Here is a 26797-nt window from a genome sequence, read left to right as displayed (position 1 = left end):
CCACGACCTTCGCCTCTGGCTTTGGGGCCGTGGATCAATCTGGCCTGTGCTGTTAGAATGAAACAGTTTGAACTCCGTGAAGTCTGAATTCAACAAAGAGCAGATCGTTTGTGCTTTTCTGTAAGACTTTGTTCTCACAAAAGGTTGGTGCAAATCCAATTAATCTGTCAGTCTAAGACAAAGCATCACCATTTTTCATGTTGTGATTATATTTAACCTCTTAACATTCAGCAGGGTCGGACATCTTTGGGCTTTCCTGTTCCAACCGGCTAAAACTTAACATTTACCCAAACCCTGCCTCTGACCTGGACCCCGGATAGATTGCTGGTGATCTGGTGGAGGTTAAGTCTGACTTTTCCAAGATATTCCATGTTTTTAAAAAAAGATCTTAATTATGTTACATGAAAAAATGAAAAATTCGGGAGAGGAAATCGTGGAGTCTTTGGCCCATTATGAAAAGAAGTTGTTCATCTTTTTAAAGTTACCTGGTGTTAAATTCTGATTACGTGTTTGATATTATGCTTAGTTACAGAGGAGTAACTCTCTGAACTGTAAATGAGTGTGTTGGACCTGTTTTCTGCTATTGTGCTCTGTCTCTCCTCTAAAATGAGCTCTTGGTAACAGATGAGCAACCTGCCAAAGAAATTCTGGGTTACTCCTCGAATCAGGAGCCTCTGACTCAGCCAGAACATCTTGGAGCTGTTTTAGGATCAGGTTTGTGCTGACGTATCTGCATTCGCCCTCAGACCCTTCACTTTTTTCAATCGACAATAAAATAGAGCAGAAAACCCAAATGATGCAACGAAGCAGTCAGCAGGATGGGAATCGCAGGGTTTCGGCTGTGCAGGGAAGTTTTTTCTTCACATCTCTGGTTTGTTTTATAACAAGGTGAGCCCAGGTCTGGACTTGGAGCTGAAAGCATGATTTACTGTCCAAACTATCACCACTATTTATCAGGTGACACTGTGGAAACCAACACATCAACACAACACAACGTGGCATGTGAGGAATCTCAAATCAGCTCCTGCTGGACCGACTCTGATTTACATAAAACTTTAGGCCTAAGACAGCTGGGATCGGCTTCACCACCCCCACAAACACAACACTGTGACAAGGATGAGAAGAATGGATGGATGCTGGCTAAAAGCTGTCAAAATGACAGATTTGTTTAGATGATATGAAAGACGAGTAAAAGTGTCCAGCTTTTATCTTTCATTTTTTTTCAGATATTTTCGTTTTCTCAAATTCGGTCACTGAACCATTTTTCTAAAATTTCACAGCAATCATTTTTGTTACGCAAACTTCAAAAGCATAAAAGTTTAAAACTAAAAACTAGCAAATCTGAGACGGTGGAGGAAATGTTGTAAAAATGAGCTGATTTTAGATGGAGTGGCTCATTTGTCTCAACACAACATTTGTAAAAAGTGCTGTGCTACAGTTTCAGTGTTGTGTTTCGTGTTGGTTACTGGGACTCTCATGTTGTACTAGTTGTCATTATTATTGTTGCAGATGTGTTATATTAGCAGCTTTGTGCATGTGTGTTGGGAACAGTGGTGGTGACTGGGAAGGGCAGATCCCCAGTTTACCCTTGTTGCTTCACATAAATACCCAGAGATTAAATGTAGTTCTGGTTCATTTCATATTTACACTGCCATAAAACCAGTTCACGCACGTTTGGTTGTACTTGGAGTTCATCAGGGCTCTGATTGGGTTCAAACTCTTGGCCATACGATGACGACCACCAACGTAAGAACTGGATGTTAAGTCTTTGTGCTCGATGTCTCGTTTGTCTTGTAAGTCAGGTTTGTAAACTGAAGCATATTTGTCCCTGGTTCAGCTTCTTTTTGAGGAAATGCATCACTACAAACCACATTAGATGGTTCCCTCTATTTAAAGGTCTCCGTATGGTCCTGTGTTGATGGTCCTTAGGTGCTACACAGGACTTTCCATACTCAGGCCTACAAGTTGTAGCAGCGTCCCATTACACTGGTCAACAAGCATTGTGCTACTGGGACTCCTTCGCCTGCACTTTGATAGATTTCACCTGCTAACTCCAGATCTGAAAGCCATTTTCATCGAACACGTCCTGTTTTTCTGTTACGACCTTCCAAACATTAGACAGCGAGGATGAAACAGTGATGCGTTTCAGCATTTAAAAAAATAATTTGGTCTCCAGAAAAGTGAAGCCATAACTAAGGCTGTTAGTTTTTACAGTGAACTGCTGCTTAAAGATGAGTCCAAAGGAAACCAGCAGCGATGGGAAGCATTCGTACAGGTTTTCCAGAATTTTCTTGGCAGCCACAGTGTCACGGTCCTGGGTCGGGTCGACCCAGCATTTTGAGTTTCTTATGTTTTGGTTTATTTTTGCATTATGGATTGGTTATTCTCTGGTGATACTGTTTTGATTATAATTATATTCTGATTCTTTAGTTATCTGATGATGATGTTGATGACGATGATGATTATGTCTGGTTTAGGTTTTGTTATCTTGCCCTTATGTTTGGTTTAGGTTGCCTGTGCTTAGTCTTCTCTGCCCGTATGTCCCTCTGTTTGTCCATGACGTCATTATGCCTGTTTACGAGTCTGTCTCTGTCTGGCGTGTGCTTCCTGTCTTATTTTGTAGGTCTGTGTCCTTTGTCAGTGCGTTCAGCTTTGTGCTCTCCCTGTCTCGTCAGTGTAATCTACGTCAGCCGTGTCTCCCAGCTGTTTCCTCTTTGCTCCGTTCACCTCTTGTATTTAGTGTCTGTGTCTTCCCCTACTCTGTGTCGCATCGTTAACGTCTGTTCACCCTCACTTGCTGCGTGTTTAGGATTTCCAGTCCTCCTGCATCTCTGTTTAGAGTTTTGTTTGCTTTTGTGAGTTTTATTTTATCTTGATGTTCTGCTCCAGCAATAAAGCTGCATTTTCTGTCTAAACCTCGTGTCCTGAGAATCCTGCATTTTGGGTCCACCACTCCTGCCTGCCTGCCACACAGCCGACCATGACACACAGAGAATTTTGCCGAGCTTGTGAATAACATGCTGAAAGCAGGAAATAGTCCCACAACATCACTGAAGATGCCCGCTTTACGTTCTCATAGCAACTTCTTTCCAACAAATCTGAAAATGTCGGCGATGAGCACAGGGAAAGATTTCCACGAGATATAAAAGTGACGGAAACCAACATCAGGGAAAATTTAATCAGAGGCAGCTACTGTTGTTTCTCGCAAAGAGACACGAACGTGCAGAACAAGTGCAAAAGCAAACAGTTTTGAGCACGACGACATCTTTTTATTTGAGCCAAGCTGACAGAAATATGTGTTAACGAGTCTCTGGTGTTGGTAAAAAACCTGATGAAGAGCTGGTCTGAGGATTCTTTTAACCAGGAGCCAAGTCGAGAATCTTCAGAATAAACGGTGAGCTACTCTCGCTCACGTTTGTGTGGTCGATTGTCCTTCAGCTGAGCTTCTGCCGCGGTGAGAGAGGTCATTATATTAAAACAGTGTTTAAAAATGCAAACTGAACCCAATCATGTTCTCATAAATCATCACATGTAAACCAGCAACTTGGTATTCAGAGCACATTTTAATAAACACCCTGTTGTGAGACGATTACACGGCGATCATAAAGTCATGCCTGCATGTAGCAATAAACACAGATTTGATTGACTGATCCTTCTTCATATTCAGTCCACAGACCAGCACGAGACAAATAATCCTCTCACCATAAATGTGTTCCTTACAGAGAAACTGAATTCACTTGAAATCGTCTGTAACATTATTATGTTAAGTTCTTAAGAGATCAAAGCGCGAATGTGCGTAAAAACCTGGTGTGAAAAACACGAGTTTCATAGGACACACTGTCAAACTGAGCATCAGCTTTGCTTTGTTCAGCTTTTGGAACAAAGTAGACTCACCGATCATATCGGGGCCTTTGGTGTTGAGTCTGAGAAAGCGACTTCCCATCGGGACCTCCAGCACCGTCTTCAGAGCTGCAGGTGGAAAAAAGATCAGAAAGGTTTCGGTTAAACTGACAACACAACAACCGTCACTGAGCAGAGAGGCGGACACATCCAAACACCTGCAGAGGAAACGTTTTGTCTTTGTCTGCCTTCTCATGTTTTGGGTTTTATGTTTTTTACCGTAAAAGTAGTCCAGCCTCGCTTGAAAACTTCTCACATACTGACACTTGATGAGCATCAGACTGGATCCCCTTCAGCATCTTTTTTCAGGAACGAGGCTGCTACAGTCCGACAGGACTCGCTCAACACTGACAATATCTGATCAAAACTTTAGAGAATCCTGGAGGCAGAGCATCAGGTGAGGAGCTTCATGCATTCATGTTGGAAATGTTTGGGGAAGTGGAACGACCATTCAGAGGAACGACACGAACTGCTGGACCACCGTGTGCTGGCACAGAGCATCGTCGCTCAGTCTTGGACCATTCGCCAGATGTGCCTCCCTGTGAATTCTTCCAGATCCTGAAAATCAAGTTGAAGGATCACCAACACAATTCTGCAGCCACACCAAGGAAAACTGGTTGGAAAACGCAGCAACACCAAAGTTACTGCAACTGTGTTGTCTTTGAAATGGTTGCTTTGAAGAAGCGGACCAGGTCTGTGACCTGTGCCCAGTGGTGAGTTGTGATCTTTAAAATGTCTTTGCATCAAGACGGCGACAAAACAGCAATAAGAGAAAGTCAGCCTGCTATTAGTCGCCGACTGAATGGGATCAAGTTGGCTATCGTATGCAATCCTGTAATAATACAGCAATGTTTCTTTTTCTGTGACAGATCTCAGTTAATCTGTTCCAGAAACACAAACTCCTCCACAAAGTTGCTGCAGGACGGTGATTTAACTGCAAAATGACACGAGCCCTCAGGGACATTGCTTTTACGCAGGCATATAGGCAGAATACAATCAGTTCTGTTACGTCCACTACTGGAGGAGATGCTTTGTAGACGAGTTGTGGTCATCAGTGCAGACTGCCTCAGTTCACAACCACCAGGCCGGGTCCTGTTCCTTGGTTGATCTGATATCCTCGTGTCGGTGTTGTTCCCACATCATCTTAATAAATGTTGTTCCAGGTTCAACATTGCAAGTGACCAATCACATTGTTGTGACGTCATACTTTTGCAAGCCAAGCGAATCATTCATTTATGAAATTCCAGTGTTGCAAGAACAATATGCAACACTGGCTGTAGCTCAGGTGGCAGAGCAGGTCAGCCACTAATCAGAAGGTCGGTGGTTCGATCCCAGGCTGCATCCTGGCTGCATGCCAAATATCCTTGGGCAAGATACTAACCCCACGTTTGCCTACTGGTGGTGGTCAGAGGGCCCGGTGGCGCCTGTGTCCGGCAGCCTCGCCTCTGTCAGTGCGCCCCAGGGCAGCTGTGGCTACAATGTAGCTGCCATCACCAGTGTGTGAATGTGTGTGTGAATGGGTGGATGACTGAATGTAGTGTAAAGCGCTTTGGGGTCCTATGGACTAGAAAAGCGCTATACAAATGCAGGCCATTTACCATAATGCTTACCGTTTATTAAAGAACAGCATCCTGAAATGCAAAGAATTCAAATTGCTGGATCGGCGGACAGAGGCGGCTTCTCGCAAGTTAAGTAGTTTTTTTTTTTACGACGCTTTTTTCCGAAGTCGCAAAAGTATGACATCACAACAATGTGATTGGTCACTTGCAATGTTGAACCTGGAACAACATTTATAATGATGATGTGGGACACGGGGCTATCAGATCGTGCTCTGTTCCTAGTCTTGTGCGTTCACTCATGTCCCAGGTTAAAAGAATACAACCATACCAACCACCACCTTGTGGGAGAAGTTTGAAAGATGTTTGACATGTAGGTTTTTCTTTAAATCAAACCATAAAGTTTTTGCTAATCATAACCATATTCAAAGTGTGTTTGCCTCTGAAGAGTCACAACATCCATCCATCCATGTGTTAAAAGTGACATGAAATGAGAGACTTAAAAAAACAAAGAAAAAGTGTTGGAGGTCTGAAAAGCCTCCACACTGCTGACCCTTTCCTGTTAGCTTCCTCCATCCTCTTTAACCGGTGCAGAGGTGCTGAAAGGTGGAGCAGAAACCACTGAACAATATAGAACTGAATTGCACAGATTGGCCTTGATTGGCCTATTGTCACCGAGACCCGATCCAGCTTTCTCAGACAGGATCACATATTCATTCACATACTGGACCAGACATCACTGGTAAGAAGGGAGTACAAATAGAGAATAATAGAGTATTTCTTCAGCCACCATGATTATGCATGTAATAATAATTTTTTACTCTTTTCTACATCTACTCAAAAAAAAAGAAGCGGGGAGGTAAGATATGAAAGTGTGGATTTGTAAATCTGTTAAACCGTAAAACAGCAGAAGGACATTTTATACTCAAACATCCTTAAAGGCAGCGCCAGACGGGATTCGTTGAAAGACCACAGGTGCTGACACTCGAGCTCAACAGCAGACTTCAGAGCGGGGTGTGATGGTGGAGAGAGTGGACAACATCTGAAGGAGCTATCTGAATCCCATCAGGCTGGAGAGGCAGCAGCGTGTAACGTTCATTATTCTTCCAACAGAGTGGAGTAAATGTCCCTGACTCGAGTCCACTAACTCGTCTCTCGCCTGTCAGCGTCCAATAAAGTCACAACACCTTCATTAGAGCCAAATCTTCAGCACAGAGCTTCCTTAAAAAAGGTGGAAATCTGTTGATTTGAAGGTTCACTCGTGTTCCAATCTTGCTGAGTCGACGCTCACGCTGCATCTCGTTATCCTGCTCATGAATTTGCTTGGTAAGAAGTTAACATCAGCAGCAGCCAAAGGTGCTCCTCGTCCTGCAAAACAGCTGCTGGTGCAGCTGCCAGCACAATCCAGATATCACTACTTCACAGTTAAAGATTTGGGGCAGCAGATATTATATATGTAGGTGGTGGCTGGGTGGTGGTGGTGGTCACAAGGGGGCATTTAAACCTCTTCAACATCTTGCCAGATTGTGTCCTGGATGTTAATCAGTGTAGGTGTTACCTTGTTAAGCCGCCCCAAGGTGAAAATGAAAGTCCATTAATGGAGCTTGTTTAGCAGCATTAATTGGCAGCTCTCAGTTATTACACGCGTTAGCTGGACGAAGGAGAAACTCGCCTTCAGCTCCCTGTTTGTGGTGAAGGCTGACGTGAGGAGACCACCACACCGCAGCGCTGTCCTGCCTGCTGCTTTACAGCTGCACAGAAGCAGCGATCTCCTCCGCGGCTCTAAATAACGTCCACGTGTGTGCTGTTAAATGTCACCTCGCTAACTAGTCAGTCACACGCCTCTCCTGTGCAGGTCGCAGCGTGCAGGAACAACAAAATACTGAAAGCATTCGCTGCTGTGAAACACTTTGTGAGGTTTCATGGTAGACGAGTTTGTCCCACGGCGGGTAAGCGAGGAGGCGTGGGCACGAGGCGACACCTCCACAGACAAACGCAGACTTAATTCCATTTTCTATATTTTATAAACGTCAGTTTCTCCTCCAGCGACAAACGAGAGCCGAGCTCAATTAACACGCTGTGGCTGTGAGCCGCTGGGCTTTACCCCAAACATAATTATACTTGGAAAACTGCATCTGCCTTTAAATTTATGGAAGCTATGGAATAAGTTCAGCTGCAGCCATTTGCAGTTTTTTCCCCTTGAACTCTAAAATAGAGATTAAACATAAAGCCAGGTTGTTTTTATGTTTTTTAAGCAACCTTCGAAATAAATTATGAAATGAAACATAGATAAACAGCTCATTTCACACGAGGCCGTCGACTCTGTAAACTGAGGCTTTAGGGAATACTGCTGCAAATTCATATTCCAAATGCAATGACTGATAAACAGCGGGGTCATGAATAATGGATGAGGAGGAACAAAGGTGATACTCGCGCGTCTGTAAATAAACTCGCTCTCACTAAGGTAGGCATAAATGTGCGTGATTGGTTAACCTTATCGGCTCTCTTCTTCTGGGACATTAGAGCCGAGGGCAGGAGACAAAGCACGGGAGACGAAAACTTACAAACTGGATGGAAAACAAATGAGTCTGACAGGTAGAGTCCTTCCAGCCGGAAACTTTGATTGTTGTGTGAGAAGGCTTTACAGGTTCCCCACTGGCCTGGGATAACAAGGGCGCCGAGCCAGTGTCAGAGACACAGAGCACGTATTCACGGGACCTGAAGTCAGACGTACTTGTGCAGTCGCTTATGATGTGAAACCCAGGAAAGGTGTCCTGGAACCACAAACACACCTAGTGTTTATTCTAAGACAGGTCACATGATAGCTGACGAATTCTTGGATGGAGCGATAATATATCACATGAAAAATGCTCCAAAAGCCTCCAACAGCACCTGCACCTGTCAGTCAAAGAGGCCCCGCCCCTAATAAGCCTTAGACTTCATAACACCCCGCACAGGCGTTATGAAGGAGAAATGACACACAGACACCAAACAGTTTGTCTCAGGCTGTAAACGTTTATTTCTGCTGTAAAGTTTTAACGTGGGAGTCTATGGGGACTGACTCACTGCTGCCCCTGCTGGACGTTACAGGAACTGCAGGTTTGGGAGCTTCATTTTTTAGCTGCGGACCAATGAAATATAGATTTTTAATATTTTCATATTCACTTTATGTCAGATGTTTCCAACATTCGTCAAACCAAAACCAGTGATTTTATTTAATGCTGTGTTTGTGTGTAAATCTTGTATAAACGAGGTGTTTTGAGTTTTCCTAAATGCAGTTGACGTTCGGTGCTGCAAATTACTTCATCATGATAACAAGTTCATGGTTTTAAATTTGACCCTCCTGCACATAAACTGTATACCTGTCTGTGAAATCTGAATCCAAAAAGAAAAACATGAGACTTCATGAAGAACAGATGCTTTATGATTTTAATCATCCGTCTGTCGTGCCTTATCCGCACATGCTTTTGCTAATATAGTTTAGAACCATAGGTATTGATTCGTAACGGTAATAGAGCCACGTTCAGCAAACATCCGCAGTGCCGAAGGATAAAGAGTCACTGTAAAACATAATGTGTATCCAGTTAAATTCAACCTAAAACAGCCAAATTATGCTGAATGAACATACTCCTGCTACAGAAGATATCCCCGAGTTTAAATCCACACTTTCAAAGTTTAACGACCTTTGCTGCCTCTCTGGTTAAAAATATTTCAGGGCTATTTCGTTTTATCCATAAAACATGCCGTCCATGATGAAGGTTAATAATGAATTCAATACGTTTGCAGATATTATTATTTTAAAAGTGGAGCACGCTCACATGTTTGTACCGACTCTGGGTTTAGCAGCTGCAGCACTTCAATAAAAACTGTAACGACTGCCTCCTTCATGTCGCAGGTTTATGGTTCAGAGGCTGAAAAATAAAACCAGCACCAAAAGCTGCAGTTCCTCTAATGTCCACTAGAGGCTCTGGCAATGAGTCAGTCCCTACAGACTCCCATGTTAAAACTTTAGAGCAGAAATAAACATGTTTACAGCCCGATACAGTGAAATTACCAAAATTAAGTAGTGATTAATAACCTCTTTAATTAAAACAAAATAATTATAAAACACAATTAGAGCTGTTCTACATCAATTTTTTAATTTTTTAATTGTTTTATAAAAAAATCTAATTATTATTTTGTACAAATATGTCAAATTACAATTATTTACTTCATTCCTGAACATTAAAAAGAGTTTTTGAATGTTATGCTTGATTAATGCTGCAGTCCAGTGCGACTCAGAGTCGAGTATATAATGTGACTTTAGTTGGTTACTTACTGAATAAGTAATGTTTTTTGTTTTAAACATGTTTTTCACAGATTTCCAAATTACTCGTTTTTCTTATTTTTATAATAACACATTTATCAACTCTGTAATTTCATGTATGGAGGAAGTAAGTGCAATGCCAAAATACCCAACTAAAGACTTTTGAAGCTATGAGTGACATCATGGTGGTGGTGTCCATCTTTTTGTACAGTCTATGTTTTTCTGGCATTGCTGCAACCTTACAAACTGTACCATCTGATCCTCGAGCCTCTCGACTGTCTTTACCTTCTACACATAAAACTACATTTAAAGGTGACACATTACACCAGTGTCCTCACATTTCAAATCAGCACAGACTTGAAGAAGCGCGCTGACTGTTCTCTGCGATCAGCACTCCTGCAGCCTGTTTTCAGTCGTTTCAAAGGGAAAAACCTTCAAGCTAAAGTTCTAATCTAAATTTGTCAAGATCCAGAAACGTAATATTAAATCTCCCTGCCCGGTCTTTGAGAAGTGATGGACAGATACACCAATTAGCTTATTAGAGCTCAGAGAATGGTGACCGACCTCTGCGTGAGGCTGGGGAGTGCAAAAAGGAAACTGCCAAATTGGCTGGAATCTTAATCCCAAGAAACTAAATGTAAGTGATGAAGAATGTGTTGCACAGAACCACTGACATTTAGTGCAGATGTTTGTTCTGCTGCAGTCCTCCAGGGAGGTAAGGCTAAAAAGGCCAAACGAAATCTGACTTGGCGTGATGCGAGCTTAAAGAAACCAGAGATTAAACAAGAAAGGGAGGAAGAGGAAGCAGCGAGAGTTTCTGCATCGCTGGGAAACAGATTAGAATACAAAATGTGATCAGGCTGCAGTGCTTCCAAATCATTTGTAGATATCAGAGAGCATTTATATTGGATGCTGACAGAGAACTCAGGTAGAGTGATGTCCACTGCAAGCACTTTAACAGAGCAGCAACCAGCGGGGCTGAAACACCAAGGCCTGCAGTTCCTCTAACGTCCAGCAGAGACATCAGCAGTGAGTCAGTCCTCACAGAGCAGAAATAAACACGTTTACAGCCTGAAACACAAACTGTTTGGTCTCCAGAGATAATTTCCCCTTCTTAACAACATGCATTATTAGGGGCGTGGCCTCTTTGAATGACAGGTGGATGGTGAAGTTGCTAGCTTCACCTGAACTGGACCTCTGCACCGTGTTTGTGCTGTTGGAGCCTTTTCATGATATCATGTGACCAATAATATGGCAGCTGTGAGGTCGCTGTACCAACAGACCATCCGAGGAGGCGGAGCTCCCATACATTTAAGGATGCAGACATTAACTAACAGCGTCTGACATTAGCACTCGTCTGATCCAAATATGGCCACTTCTGGCTCCAAAGCACGGCTGCAGCCGAAATCTTTTATATACAGTCGATGTTTTAAACAAACACAAAACCCTGAGTCACTCAGGGAAAGTTTAGAGCAAGTCTTTGAAGGACCTCTGCTAAGCAATCGAAGCCTCGATGTGTTTTGCAGTCCGATGTGTTCTTACTGATGGAAAACGACTAATGTCAGGTCACGTGGAAAATGCAGATGCAGAGAAGTAAAACAAACCCTCCAAAATAACAGGATAGTCCAACTAAATTCAAACTGACAGTCAGTCTGAATCTGGTGTTTGAAATTGGGGCCGCTTGACAGCAAATTCCCAGTTGCTGCCTTTTGTTTCCAGGCCGCCTCGAGTGCTGGTAAAACGTCTTGTTGTGGGGATTTAAATGCTGCTCAGCTTTCTGGCTGTGCTCGCTAACAGGCCGTAGCATATATTAAATGGATTTGTTATCCTCCCAACAAAGGATAAAGGCCTTTCGCTGCCGCTGCATTCATTGTGTGCAGTTGTGCTCACTCAGCTGTGCGGCTGTGTCTCAACAACATCGGAGTTTCTGAATGAACCAAACTACACACGGGATGAAAGCTGATCGTCTGTGGAGCGCTTAATGCTGGTGTTCGGATCGCACTCGTGCGTTTAAATCTCGCCTTTGCTTTGGCGTTCGTGCCGGGTCGCCCACCCGGCCACACGCCACAAACCTGTCACTGTCGTAATGTGTTTCACTGGGTTTAGTCCAACTTCAGGAGGCTGGTTTTGATGGCACATCACTTCTTGAGAACTATTTTAATATTTAACTGAAGCTCCATGGGTGCACTGTTCCTTTAACAAATATCCCTGCACAGAAAAACTCACTGAAAAGATGTCGTTTGCAGATCGAAATAAGAGACGCCTCCTCTAATGTGTAAACAGGAAATGAAAACAGAAAGCAATAAATAAATCACAAAGACATATTTCAGAACATGGGAAACATATCAAGTATTTAAATGGAAACATTTTATTATTTCATGAAACATATGAGCTCATTTGAATTATGAGGCAGCAACGTGTCTCTAAAAAAGTTGGACAGTGACAAAAAGGCTGGAAAAGAACATTTCACTAAACAGCAACAGCCGGAGCGACGCTGTAATCAGCTTATTTGGCAGCAGGTCAGGAACATGACAGCGTTTGAAAAGAGCTTCTCAGAAGATGAGCTGGGCAGAGGTTCACCAATCAGCCGAAAGCTGCCTGCAATCTGTGCGCTGCATTAGACAGACGCGAGTCTGTGGTGACATCAGTGCGTGGGCTCAGCGTGCCGCCCACACGTGCAGGTTAAAGCTGCACCGTGTTCCAGAAACAGCCCCGCCTCCTCCGAAGCTCCTTTAAAATCCACTGAAGCAAAGTGCAAACTGATCTGAGGTCAGAGTTCATCAGACGTCATGAAACAGGACGAAGCAGAGAAGCTAGAGACCGCCATCAGACCAGGACGGGACAACGTCCAGCAGCTGCTCAGCTCACAGACCATCACAGGCTAAAGGTTAAAGGTTAAAGAGGAGGACACGGACCCGTCCAACTTCTAAAGATGTAAATAAAATAAAAGTAAAATAAAAATAAGATGATTTTTGAATGGAATTGAAACTGAGATGTGTTTAAAATAGTTTAAAGAGTTTGTTTTCTGTGCTCCACTGTGAATAAACTCGGGGCAGCGTAACGGCAGCGTACACTGAACGACAGGCTTCCTGTGGTCAGCACTGAAACAACATGGACACATCTTTGGACGAAGATCAGACGAGGACACAGACAACATGACGCTGCTGACCTGAGTCCTCCAACAATACCACATCTTTGTGCCCATTAGAGGAAATAAGCTATTGGCTGTGGACTCCGAGCTTAACGAGAGAGAAAGTTTTAGGTGCACCTCCGTACAGCTACTCATCAAACCTCTTATGAAACACTTTCACTGGACGTCCGACCACATTTATGTTCTTGTTTATTTTTTCCACTGATTTAACTCTAAAGTTGGCAGAAGAGAGTTTGGTACGGGCGAAGCTTCTGACACACACACACACACACACACCTTGAGGCCTCGCGGCTGTAATAAGGGAAAGAAGAAAGGCCGCGTGGACGCTTCGTGCAGCTGTGCAGAAACAGAGACAGCAGACCTGCGGCTACATTTTTCTTCCTTTGTTCCAAAAATAAGAACAAATGTTTTAAAATGATCAGAAGTGGCAACAGCTTCACTCGCTTTGACCAACAATAAGCAGCTGTGATTGGTTATTTTGTGTCATTAAAGATGAAATTACATTTAGATTCACATACATGTTTGAAGTTTTATTCAACTTATTTTTGTGTCTTTGTGGTTTCTCGTCTCTACGTTTTGCATTTCTCAAACAAACTCATTTACTCCACAGAACTCTTACGTCTGTATAAAATTCCACCTCAGCAGCGCGGACACACCCCGGCCTTCTCTAAATACATTCCACACGTTAAAAGCCACAGAAATATTTACACGGTCACTGGCTGTGGGTTTTAATACCAGCCATATTCATTTCCACTCTGCGAGGCATGCCAGCGCTACTTCATTTGAAACATTTGATATACATACACGACCAGGGCCAATAACTCTGGCATGTGTGTTTGCTGCCAGCAGCGACTTCATTAAGCTGTTAAAACCTGGGGAAAAAGCCGAGAAGCCCTGGAAACATTTGAAGTGCGTTTTCACATTTACAGTGTTGTAAAGTTGTTATTTGTTCTGCTGGCAGCTCCGCTCAGTCAGGAGCGAGCACTACCTGGCAGACATCTCTGTTCAGCTTTGCTCCAGCGTCACGTTTCTCTCAAAGCAAACTGCTGAGAGGTGAACATTACGTATTTATGTATTTATTGGTAAGCCAGCTGGTTTGTTTGTTTAGCAATATTCCCGAAATCCACAGCCGGCAATGAATACAGATGCGCTCATCAGTCATTTTCCAGCTAATCTCTCCTGACAGACTCAACGATCGATGCTCTTCTGTTGTTTTAAGATGAGATTGATTAAAACTCATTTCCAGAAGCACATTTAATGCTGGACTCTTCCTGTTATGTGCCGTTGGTTTTTCTTTGTTGTTGTTCTTTCAGATTTGAAGCTGATTTTATAAAAACATGCTGGGTAGAGTGTAGGCTGCTGAAGCCAGATGGCATTTTAATAGTCCAGCCCTGATGAATAAATAGAGGCTGCAGGCGAAGAGGAGGCCAAAGCCAGGACGGCTCAACTGACCAGTCAAGTCAAGCCAGGTGATACCCACAATGCATTTCCCACCGAGCCTGACTGGGAGGCAGCCCGGGCACATATACAGACCACGTTTTGTCTACATTTCTGGAACCAGCAGGGAGACATTAGGCCTGAGCTGATGGTTTATTCTCTAAAATGAAAGCTCAGACTGAGCCATTTGCAGGAGGCAGGAAGGTGACAGACTTAATAACACTCAGAAAGATGTGCAAAGAGTATTTTGGTATTAAAGTGCTGACGATTAGCTTGCAGAGCATGAAACACGACAGGAGACGTGGAATTTCTTTTTCAGGGCCGTCTGATACCTACACTGTTCGGGAGTCAGGTGGGGTAGGGCCTGTCCTCGCACCAGGCGGCACGTGGAGCCGTCGCCACCGCAGACGCCGCAGTTATCCTCCCTGGCACCGCTGGCCAGCTGCCGATCGCAGCCCACCTCCTGCACACGCAACAAGCACAAAGACAGAGAAGAGGCTGAAACAAAGACAGCTGCAGGACAAAGTCAGGCTGGATTATGTCTCCGACCAACAGCGAGGACGTTCAGTCTAATTATAATTTACATGCCAAACAATAGTTTCCAACGATGGACAGTTTAGAGCCAGAAGCTCAACCAAAGTCTGTTTGTGCGCTTCTGAAAGTCGTTAAATGAACATTTGGTCATTTTTTTCTCAGCCAATGTCTGACTGCACTGCAACATAATTAAAACGGAGGCGTCCCCCGGCTCCCTCAGGTCTCTCTAACAGCCTGCTGACTGACTTCTGTGTGGAGACTCTGCAAGATGTTTACGCTCACACCCGAGCGCCTCAAGGCCTCATCTGCTCCTGTCATTGTTCCCGTCCATGGATGGACAGCCGGCAAAATCAGAAACAGCAAACAGTGAAGCAGTTCGTCAAGGCAAAATCTGGACCCCCCAGTTCTTACCCACAGGTGATTAGCAAGCGAGATTAGCAAGCAAACAAGCTAGCCTCAGACAGCTAGCTCCTAAAACAGGAAGCGAGAACATTAATGTAAACCTTAAACATTGTGTTTTAGTGTTGCAGCCTTCAAAAACTTTCTGGTTTTTCTGGTTTCTGGCACATTTTCACCACTGCTTTGTGTTTGCAGACAAATTAGCAAATGAGCATTTTCCAGCCCACAATGAGCTGCTTGCAACCAAACCAATCCCTCTGAGGTTTTCGGTGCAGCATTGTAAACCTCTTTGTGAATGATTATAGGCACGGAGTCACTTTAATTAAAGGTCAAAAAACAGAGTAAGTGCAATCATGTAAATATCTTGGGACCATAATCAACGAGAAACTGAATTCTGATGAGAATTGCAAATCGGTCTGCAAAAAGGATCACTGGAAACCTGTTCATTTCCACATTGACTGAACAATTTTAACTTTGTTTTATCTTTTTGTTTGGTGGTACGGTTCAGTCAGACCTCTGTCACAGAGAAAACCTCACAGAAGCAGACAGTGAGGTGGTCCAGTCGTCCGATAGGTGAGTCACAGCCCTGTTTGGCCTGTGCTCTAAACAGGTACGACGGATGGCTTTATCAATTCTAAGTCATGGTTCCATCCTCAGCTTCTTCCCTCAGGATGGGGGTTTGTAGTTCCAAGATGCAGGACGAAGCAAAGCTGCCGTCTCTAAACTTGAACGTTGAACCCTTCGTGGAGCAACAGCCAGCGAGCTCCATCAACCTGCTAACCAGTCAGGGAATACACAGTTGCTGCTTGTAGTCACAGAGGCGTCCAGGACTTCCACGATCATGGTGAATCATGAGATCACGAGAAGCTAAACCATCATCAGACATCCAGCCAAAGCTTCTGTTACCAAAAATGTTGACCCCTGCCCGAAGACTGTGTGTGTTCATACGGACGTATCTGACAATCGAGTTATTTCCAAATATAAGTCTGGGTTGCTAGGGAACAGTCAGATTTTGAGACTTCAAACTCTGTCAAGATGAGCTTGTACTACCTGGTAGAAGGTGATTTAATCAAATCTGGCCTATAATAATCTAGGATAAAATTCAACTTGGAAAACATTCAAACATATTCTGTATAATCAGTCCCATCTCTGTATTTCTTTGTGGGTCACTGGGACCTTGTATCCTGGCTTTAAATAACAAGACAAATTAAGTGTGACCAGGATGAGTGTGCAGGAAACGTTTCCTCCTCAGATGCACAGGACATAAACAAGACCGTCCCCGATTTCAAAAACAAGCTGCATATTTTTAAAAAGCAATAATGAAGCGTTCAGAATGCAGGACTGAAAATGACTCACGGCAAACTATGAATGCTTTTCTTTTACGACAGCAGTGACCAATGAATACACAGAAAGGCCCAGGTGGTCAAAATGATCCTACACGGACATGAAAATGGACGTCATCGATGAAGAGAACATCTGTCATCATCTGGGTCTAACCTGGTCTGCTCCTGGCTCCACTGTTAGTCATAAAGGGGGCTTGGCACAGCTTCTGGAATAAATGTGCTGAGAAGTGATGTGTGGTTCAAATGCTCTCTCATAGAGCAGGCAATGCCCACACAGAAAGGACGCAACTGGCAAGAGCATTCAAACCCAGGAACTTCCTGCCATGAGCCAGTATCACTAACCACTGCGTAAATCTAGCACTCTTAAACCACTTTTAAAGACCACTTGGTCAAGACTGCTAATGGCTGGAAACACCTTTCTCTATTCTGCAATGTCACAATCGCAGATTTAGTTCTTTCAATCGTCACATTCAGCGCTATTTCTTAATTAGAAGACTTGAAGGGCTTTTAGCGTCCAATGAATTAACTTCAAGAAGTATTTTACACCAACCAGACATAACACTTTGACCTAATACTGCGTCGGTCCCCCTAACCCTTCGAAGCGTGGCCTCCGCTCGACCCCTGCAGGCGTGCTGTGGTATCTGCACCAACGTGTCAGCAGCAGGTCCGATATGTGTCTGTGTTAATGGGAATGTGAAGCTCAGTGGTACTGAGCTAACTTCTGTGTGGTTTGTAAGGAAAGGCTTTGTTAGTATCGATCGCCCATCCTGGGTTGTTATTTTTTTGTTTGTTTTCCTTTTTTTTTTTTTTTGTTCCAACATGAGAAGTTCTGTTTTGTATTTAGTGTAACAAGTTTTTGTGTTTCCCTCTTTTTTTCTTCATAAACTGTATCCAAAATCACTCAATAAAAACATTTTGAGTAGTTTTATTGATACAGCCCCAAATCACAACAACAGTCGCCTCAAGGTGCTTTATACTGTAAGGTCGACCCTACAAGAATACATACAGAGAAAAACCCAACAATCATATGACCCCCTATGAGCAGCACTTTGGCGACAGTGGGAAGGAAAAACTCCCTTTTAACAGGAAGAAACCTCCAGCAGAACCAGGCTCGATGGTGACTAGGGCTGGGTGTCGTCACTGATTTCTAGAATCGATTCTTTTCCGATTCACAAGGTCCCGATTCGATTCAATTCGATTTGAATCTGGGAAATTTTGCCTCAGACAGTCAGAAATATTATAATTCAGATCAGCACATTTACATATTTTTGTATCTATAAAAAGGAAGCTGACACTTTCCAGACTTTATCAAAGGTGTGAGCATCACAGCAGAGGCCTTTGTGTCAAAGCAGCTGAAGATAAAACACAGAAAAACATGAAGGAGATTTTCCTGGCCTGGATTTTATAAAAATATTCTGCAGTAGATCAAAAACGAAAGAAAACCATTAATCAACTTATGAACATTACCTCTGAAGTTTGATCAGAAACACGGCTGAGCATTTTGCATTTTGCATAATTTTAAAAAGTTTAAATTTGTTCAGAAGCCTGTTGACCTGCAGAAAATTAGGTTTTCTTTTCGGAAGTAAGTAATAGGAAACAAACAGCCCCGACCGTGTCCGTGCCGTCGGGTGAGAAAGGCGACATCTCACTGATCCCGATCCGTCGGCAGCTCCGTGCTTTGTGTTTACGTCTTTGTGCAGAAGCCGTGTACCTGCTCTCATTTACTGTCTTAGCTGTTTGGTGGTTGTTGAAATTGAGATCCTGGCATTTCGGGCAAAATAAATTTATATTAAAAAATCGATTCAGGATTTTAATGAATCGATATCACGTTATCCAAGACAGAATCGATTATAATCAATAAATCGATTATCAAAACCCTAATGGTGAGGTCGAGTCACATCCACATGGATGCAGGACCCAAGGTTTCCCAGCAGAACCTCCCCCAAACCATCACACTGTGACACACCCCTGGCCTGCAGAGTTGAGACGATGTGGTGTTGATACTGCTGTGATATCAGCCTTAAGGACAAAATGTTCACTCCCTCCCTTGCCTAGCTCGCCTACTAACAGGTGCAGCGATGAAGCGATGATCGGTGTTATTCTCGTCAGCGGTCAGAATGCCACACCTGTCCATGGCATCACTCTGCAAACTCTGTGGGGCGTACGCTTTGTGTGTCCTCCATGAAGTTTCTTACTTGCTAAAATAAATAAATAAAAGTAAATATTGAATTGATTTATGTCAGTTTTCATGCTCTGTATGCTTCTGACTCTTTGGACGTCGTTGTGACTTTGCCAGCTGCAGGAAATGTGGAAACTGGAAGCGGATGTGTTGTTATGGGGCATATGGAATGAACTCGCACTTTCACCCTGAACACAAACGCCTCTTTAGAGCAATCGCAGAGACCCTGTAAGCCGAGGATTATCGAGGTGACAAAGTGTGACGGGGAGACAAACACAGTGACAGACGACACGATGCACTGCAGCTCCCTGGGATCGACTCGTTTTCTGGTCTCCGTGTATACGTGTGGTGTATTATTAATCTACATAAACTACATGCAGCAGAGCAGGGACTGGCCTCATTCCGTCACTGACAAACTTCCCGCTTCAGAGCCGCTCGCTGCTCCACACTCCCTCCATCACTTAGTACCCGGCGTGCCCGGTGGCCTCTCGGCACGCCGGGTCTCGCAGCAGCTGCCATTAGAGCACGCATCCATCATCTGCCTCCCATGACTGCCCGTCTACCTGCGTGACTGAGTGTGTCTGGCCTCATTATTATTTTCAGTTTAATGATGTACCTGAAGCAGTCTGAGTGAATGCTGTCTCTTTGGAAACTGCCTGTTACATCCTGGCAGGTGAGGTTTGTGGCCAAACAACTTTAAAGTGGAGGAGAGGAGAACTTTTCAGCCCGGAGGAAGCAGGCTCATTTCTTTTCCTACCTGGATTCTGGCCAAACAGCTTCCCAGCAGGAACATTTCACAACACCGAGGCTATGTCCATACTAATATTGATAAATCGAAACAGTGTTTTTCAGTACCTGCTGTCTCAGCCTTCCACATACACACTGGAGACAGAGATTTATAAAGTTTGCTGCTATCAGTAAGCTAAAAATACACGACATATAGGAGTCCATATATACGCTTTTCCATATCCTTGAACATGTTCGCTCCTCGCACAGACCATGTTGTCTAGTGTTCACGTTGATGTTGTTAGGCTGGATCATTTGGGATTTCAGTGTTTCGAGCCGTGCCCTGAATATGTTTTAGTGCTTATGAAAGAGGAATTTTAGTGCAGAGAAGATGAAAGAGGAAGCAGCACAAAGACTCCTCCACAGTAACAGCCGTGGAAGCAGGAAAACTCCTAAAGCAGAAAATTATTGTGGGAGAAAAATCTAGGCTGAAGATGAAGAATAAAATGGAATAATTACTCCCACTCCTGTCGCCTCTAAAAGACTCCATCTAGACTTAACGCAGCTTACTATTTTTTTTCTTGTATTTTTGATCTTTTTTCTGTCTGTCGTTCTCCTGCTGCACTGCCGTCTTCTCCCTCTGATCGTGATCATTACACCGCGCTAAACAACGGCGTACGTACGGAAGTAGCTGTAGAGTAGGACCCTAACACAGACACCACATGTGTCTACATACACACAAGACATTTTTAACCGAACAACAGAAGTAAAGGCAGGAAAAGAAAGTCCACAGGGTGCATTATTATGATTGCTTATTGAGAGAAAGTTCAGTTCTAGTTTTATTATTAGTTTGTCTTAGTTGAGTTTAGTCTGGTTTATGTCTGTTCCTGTTTGTCATGTGTCGTGTCCTTGTGTCCGCGTCTCTCTCCTCATGTTCATTCCATGTCTCCTGTCTGTCATGTATGTCCACTCATTTCTCCATGTTTCCTGTTTTATTTTGAAAGTCTTGTTTCCATGTTCAGTGTGTTTAGTTTCGCTGTTTCCCTCGTCACCCTTCTGTGTATTTAGGTCCTCTGTCTCCCTCTGTTCAGTGTCGCGTCGTCTGTTTGTCTCGTGTCCTGTTACGTCAAGTCTCAGGATAGTTTTCATGCTGTTGTTCAGATTCACGTTCCACGTCACAGTGCTCACATTTAGGTTTTAGTTTAGTTTCTCGCCTCACCTTTGGTTATACTTCACTTTCTCTCCCGTGTCTGCTTTTGGGTCCACACCTCAAACACATCGGCCATCCCGGCCATGACAGAAACGGCATTAAATACAGCTCCCTTTGTCTTTACTCTCCTTTTCCACTTTAATCAAAAATAGCACCTGCCGTTTAAAGTGTGCACTGAGCTGTGATTGGTTGATAGACACCAGGTGCCTCTGCTGGATGACTGAGGCATAAAAGAGACATCCAGGATTAAAGCAGCACAGGTCAGAGGACAGATGGATGGTAGGATGCGTTCAATGGCATCTGGATTTACTGAGTCAGCTCACGTCTTGGCTCATAATTCTGGCATTCCTGGTCCTCCATACAGGCAGAAAATACTCTTTGATGTTTTGCCTTTAGTGAGTTAAGATTGTGTTTTGTACAGAAATGTCAGCCCTGCACACATCACACACGTAAGAGGGTGAAAGGAAAAATGTGGAGAGCAGTGATTACACATGATGAGGGTATAAAATTGTGTCTTTACGAGAAAATCTCTGAAAATAGACAAAGAAGTTTTCAGAGATGCTGTTTTCAGCTGAATTCAACAATCGAGGAAATTACACATCATTGGCACGTGTCACATCCTTCCAACAGCACTGTTTTCTGCTGTGAGATGACCTTTTTCAGTTCACAAACCAAATCTTAGAAGCTCCTTCAGCTTTAGGAAGCCCGCGTGGTTTAACTTAGCGTCTGACAGATTCATCATAACTCACAGTAAAACTATGAAATGGGGAACTGGTGTTCTGGAGTGTGCAGCTGAGAAAGGAAGGCATCAGGCTGTCAGTGACTGAGCTGGGGTGTAATTCTGAGGATTAGAGGCGTCTAATCTGCAGTGTGTGCCACAAAATGTCAGATTAGTGCACCTAAGGAACGTCAGGGTTGTGCGAATATTTCATCCTCACTTCAGGTGACAAACTGTTATCAGGGAATTCAAATATCTGTTTGCACGTAATTTCATTCATTCGGGCCGACGCTGCAGTGCGGGCGTGAGCAGGTTCTCGCGTGTGAGGATTAGTCCTAATCAGAAATGAGTGGTGCTTCTCTGCTGACGCAGAATCTCAACCATTAGTGGCTGCAGGCCATCAGCACCACGGCGTCTCAGAAAAACTGCAGTTTTAGAGTCACTTCACGTCCAGCTGCATGGAGCTGCATGCACTCTCTGGACGTACACGCTGAGTAAAGCTGCATCACAGAAACCTCCTCCATCAATGACACATCTGAGGGTCTGGAACCAGCTGGTAGCAGAAGAAACCAACTCAGGTCAGCTGGTCACTGACCATTTGGTTGGTTGCTCATTTAATACAGTCTTAAAAACAGGAACAAAACAGTTGGACCTGATGTGCTTAAACTGCACAGACATGCAAATCCACCTGTCTGAGAGCGAAACACTCGTTCATGCATTTATTACTTCCAGGCTGCACGACTGTAACTCATTATTATCAGGAAGTCCTAAAAACTCCCTGAAAAGCCTTCAGCTGATCCAAAATGCTGCAGCAAGAGTCCTGACAGGGACTAGAAAGAGAGCAGATTTCTCCTGTTTTGGCTTCCTGTTAAATCCAGAATTCAAAATCCTGCTCCTCACATACAAGGTCTTAAATAATCAGGTCCATCTTATCTTAATGACCTTGTAGTACCATATCACCCTATTAGAGCACTTCGCTCTCGCTCTGCAGGCCTACTTGTTGTTCCTAGAGTATTTAAAAGTAGAATGGGAGGCAGAGCCTTCAGTTTTCAGGCCCCTCTTCTGTGGAACCAGCTTCCAGTTTGGATTCAGGAGACAGACACTATCTCTACTTTCAAGATTAGGCTTAAAACTTTCCTTTTTGCTAAAGCATATAGTTAGGGCTGGACCAGGTGACCCTGAATCCTCCCTTAGTTATGCTGCAATAGACGTAGGCTGCCGGGGATTCCCATGATGCACTCACCTCTCTAACTCCCGGTGTGTTTATATGTAATTAGTTTTGTCTCTCTATCCCATCTCTGAACAGGAAAGTTAAAGAGTTACTTATCTGCTGTTCTACATCTTTTGTTGATGTTTTCAAACCTTCCTGGAAAATGAAAAGTTTTCCTGATGCTTTAACGTGTGTTTAATGTTGTAAAAGACTCAATTTTAATCCCGATGTCATCTCTGCCTAAACTCATTCTCACAGTGAGAATCGGGCCAACAGCAGATCCCCAGGGTCACACGTCACTCCTCATTAAGACGTTCTCAGTCTTTAAAATCAAAATGTGCCATTTTAAGAAAATATAAAAGGCTCTGTTTAAATGATGGGAACACTCACACACACACACACTCACACACACACACACACACACACACACACACACACACACACACACACACACACACACACACACACTGTGTCACATCAGAAGGAACTTGCGTTGAAGTTTATGAGCGGTTCTGGCACAGCGGCCGGAAACAACAGCCTCAGATCTAAACACTGAAACCTTCTGTTGATATTAAACTACCGCATATAAACACTGAACATTTTTATTTCGTGTCCTAATTGCTCCGTTACCCTGCAGCCACTTCACAGTGTTTATGTATCTTTGCGTTTGCTGAATGGAGGCGAGTGGAGCAGAGAGGGAGGAGGACAGCTTCTCCTCGGAGTAAATACAGACTGAAGTATCGGACGACAGCTGCGGATGGAGAAAGCCTCTTACGACTTGTGTATAAAGACACCATTAAAGGATAATGTGTAATTTCAAGTGTCGGTCTGCGAATGCGTCGGCCTTTTCCATCCACGGAGCAGCGCGGTCGCAGGTGCAGTGTGATGCAGGCAGCTGGATGTGTATAAGCGGGGCGAGTTATTGGATTTGATGAGAACGGTGTAGCTCGTTACACTGACTGTTGCTGCAGCAGCTGAGAGGAAATAACCCTTTTCCCTCTGTTGTTCGCTCCTCCTGTCACAATTTTCCACTTTTTTCTTTACTCGTTGTCAGAGCTCCTCTCGCTTTTTCTTTCAGTGTTGTTCTCTTGTTTTTGACTCGACACATTTAGTTTGAGTCAAAAATGTGAAGTTGGGAGAAGTCGCTCGTCTCATTAAGAGAAACCTGCTCTTTAAGGATTTTGTCAGCAGTTTGGTGGAGCTTACATGCTTTGATAAACCCTCTGGAGCTCTGCATAAACCACAGCGAATCATCTGCCTCCACCTCCTCCTGTCCCAGCTTCCTCCTTTGTCTCACCGACCCTCTGCATGTCCTCCTTCACTACATCCACGAACCTCCTCTGAGGTCTTCCTCTCCTCCTCCTGCCTGGCAGCTCCATCTTCATCTTCCTTTGTCCGATACCTCCATCCTCCCGCCTCTGCACATGTGCAAACCCTCTGATCAGACTCACCAGAGAAGCTCTCAACACCTTCAGCTCGACCTCCACCGTCTCCAGACCATCACAGCAGCTCTCACTACCGTCTTTTAAATCTTCCCTTTCAGGCCTGCTGCTCTTTTTCTGTCACAGATCCCTCCTGACACTCGTCTCCACCCGCTTCACCCTGCCTGCGCTCTCTGTGGATGGTTGTTAAACACATCCACCTTCACTACCGCTGCTCTTTGCACATTCACCTTCCCACCTGTCTCCCTCTCATTCAGACACGTGTATTCTGTCTTGCTGCTCCTCTTCTTTCCAGAGCATACCTCCACCTCTCCAGGCTCTCCTCCACCTGTCTGCCTACTCTCACTACAGATCACAGCGTCGTCTGCAAACACCATAGTCCGCCTGCTCCTCCTGCTTGACTTCATCTGTCAGCCTTTCCATCACCGCTGCAAACAAGACGGGGGTCAGAGCAGCTTCCTGATGCGATCCCACCACCACCTTCATCCCATCAGTCGCTCCTACTGCACACCTCCTCGTACATGTCCTGCACCACCTTCACATCCTTCTCTAGCACTCCTGACTTCCTCTCACAGATCCACAAAGACCTGGCCAACATCTGCCCTCTCAGAGCAATCACAAGGAAACCTCTTTCTCATCGTGAAGCTGTCCTGCTGCTCACTGATCATCACCGCTCTTCTTCAACTACTCTCTGAAGCTAGCTTCATCCCACTGTAGTTCCTACAGATCTGCACTTTTGATCTTCTCCCTTCCTCAGGATTCCTCTCACTCTCCAAGATGATGTTGAACAATCTCCTGCCCTGTCTCAGAGACATCTGTAACCCAAATAAAACGAGGGTACCACTTTAAGGACTGATAAATATGAGTAGAGATGGACAGCCTGTCAAACCAATCGAAATGCACAGGTCCCAGTATGCTTTGACCAATGGGAAAGCATCCTGCCGCTGTGTGTCCCTCCCATCTGCTCTGTGTTCGCCGCTACGTGTGTGTAGTCGCGTGCTGAGCTGCGCTGCAAAGTTTTGATCCCTGAGAGACTGAAGTTTTTGAGTTGGAAAAAGTATTAGATAAAAGTTTGCAACCAACTGTGCTGCACATAAGTTCGCTGGTTATCAGCTGCCTTTCATGTTAAAAGTAGTCAAAGTGAGTAAACAGACGAATGCTGCAGTTTTCTGGCGCCTTTAGAAAGCTAGCTAAACTGTTAGCCTTCATTAGCTCTAGTTGTTATCAGCTGCCTGGAAGTTCATCTCACTCTGCTTCCAGAAGTGAGGTAACACTTGAAGCGCAACTTTATGTTTATTTTCCTTCACGTCGTAGTACTGTCATTAAAGAAAAAAACATGCCCTGTTACGCTGTTTAGAGTCCCGCGTGGTTCGACCGAGAGACACCGTACCATTGTCTTCGGCCTGATGCACTGAGATCGCTGAGTACATGTATGTCTTAGTTTAAGGCTACGTCCACACGTACACGGGTATGTTTGAAAACGGAGATTTTCCGTTTTCGTTTTGAAAAATAATCTCGTCCACACGTAAACGCAGAAATGAAGGAAACGTTTTTGGGGTTTTTTTGATACAGCTTGTGTCTGACCCATACTCCGGAACAGTAGGAGGCGGTAATGCTCCTTTACGTTGGTTGCCAACCGCCGTTAAACACAAAGAAGAAGAAGACGCTGCATTTTCTGCGTTTTCTCCGTTTTTCTCCACCCTGGCAGGAGTTTTTAAAAATCTCCGTTTTCAGTGACCGAGAACGCCGTTTACGTGTGGACGAAAGGTGCAAACGCATAGAAAAATCTGCGTTTTCATAAATACCCGGGTACGTGTGGACGTAGCCTAAATCTGTTTTGCACTTTATTGTTCAGTAACTGAATTTATCTGAATTGTTTGGTTAATAACTGTCACATATGCACTAACTTTACTTAGCTTGGTTGTAAGTGTTAATGTTTTCATAATGTATTTAGAAAAGTGTTTGTATTACAATTTTTAACATAAGATAATATATTGCAGTTTATGTAACAGAGATGTTTTATTTTATCAAATTTGAGTAGTTTAATTGCAAATTGATGTAGAGTATGATGTCAACAAAATCCTAAGTTGTGCATTATAGCTAGAACAGCATAATTAATATTTGAATTGCTCTTCTGACCCCGTCTGTTGGCAGGTCAGGGGTGGATTCGATGGCGAGCCTTCCCACCTGGACTTAGAGAGACTGAGACTCGCGTCTTTTCCACTTGATGATGTGCTGCACCTTGAGGTGTGGTAGGACTGTATCACTCACACTCTCTCACACAGCTGGTTATACATGAGACCACTGCCTGACATTCTCTCACCCCTATTTTCTTTCACACCTGGGAATTTTTTGGACATTTTTTATTTGGGACTTTGAATAATGAGCTGTTGTGTAGAACATTCTCCACATGTGAAAGGAGTGTGAGATTTGTGTAATATGTTTCTATCAAAGTTAAGGAGTCAGGTGACTAGGGTGCACCCAGCATTGAAGCCCAGCATTGAAAACCAAAAGTAACACTTGGCCAAGTCGTTGTCTTAGTAGTTTATGTGTTTTACTTTTCTTTCATCTTTTGTACGTTTCCTTTCTACAATTGTAAAGTGCCTTTAATGGTTTATTTCACTAACGTCAGCTGGTTCTTTTGAGTTACACTCTTGTCTCTGTGTCTCATTTAAACACACCCCTG

General features: G+C 43.9%; 1 protein-coding gene across 1 annotated transcript in view; it reads right to left on the bottom strand.

The window, feature by feature from the left end:
- The window catches only part of adamtsl3 (ADAMTS-like 3), a 185553-nt gene that overhangs the window by 58325 nt on the left and 100431 nt on the right, over positions 1-26797 (bottom strand). The window contains exons 7-8 of the mRNA XM_085356359.1: positions 14687-14813; positions 3895-3969 (exon numbers count right to left, since the gene is read on the bottom strand). Of these exons, the coding sequence (XP_085212485.1) occupies positions 3895-3969; positions 14687-14813 (202 nt within the window). The remainder of the gene's footprint in view (positions 1-3894; positions 3970-14686; positions 14814-26797) is intronic.

The sequence above is a fragment of the Diplotaxodon limnothrissa genome, linkage group LG1 (assembly GCF_057381915.1).
Source record: "Diplotaxodon limnothrissa isolate DT_005_m linkage group LG1, D_limnothrissa_male_GT1.1, whole genome shotgun sequence".
Lineage (NCBI taxonomy): Eukaryota > Metazoa > Chordata > Actinopteri > Cichliformes > Cichlidae > Diplotaxodon > Diplotaxodon limnothrissa.
The sequence above is the reverse complement of the archived record's forward strand: the minus strand, read 5'-3'. Positions and strand labels throughout refer to the sequence as shown.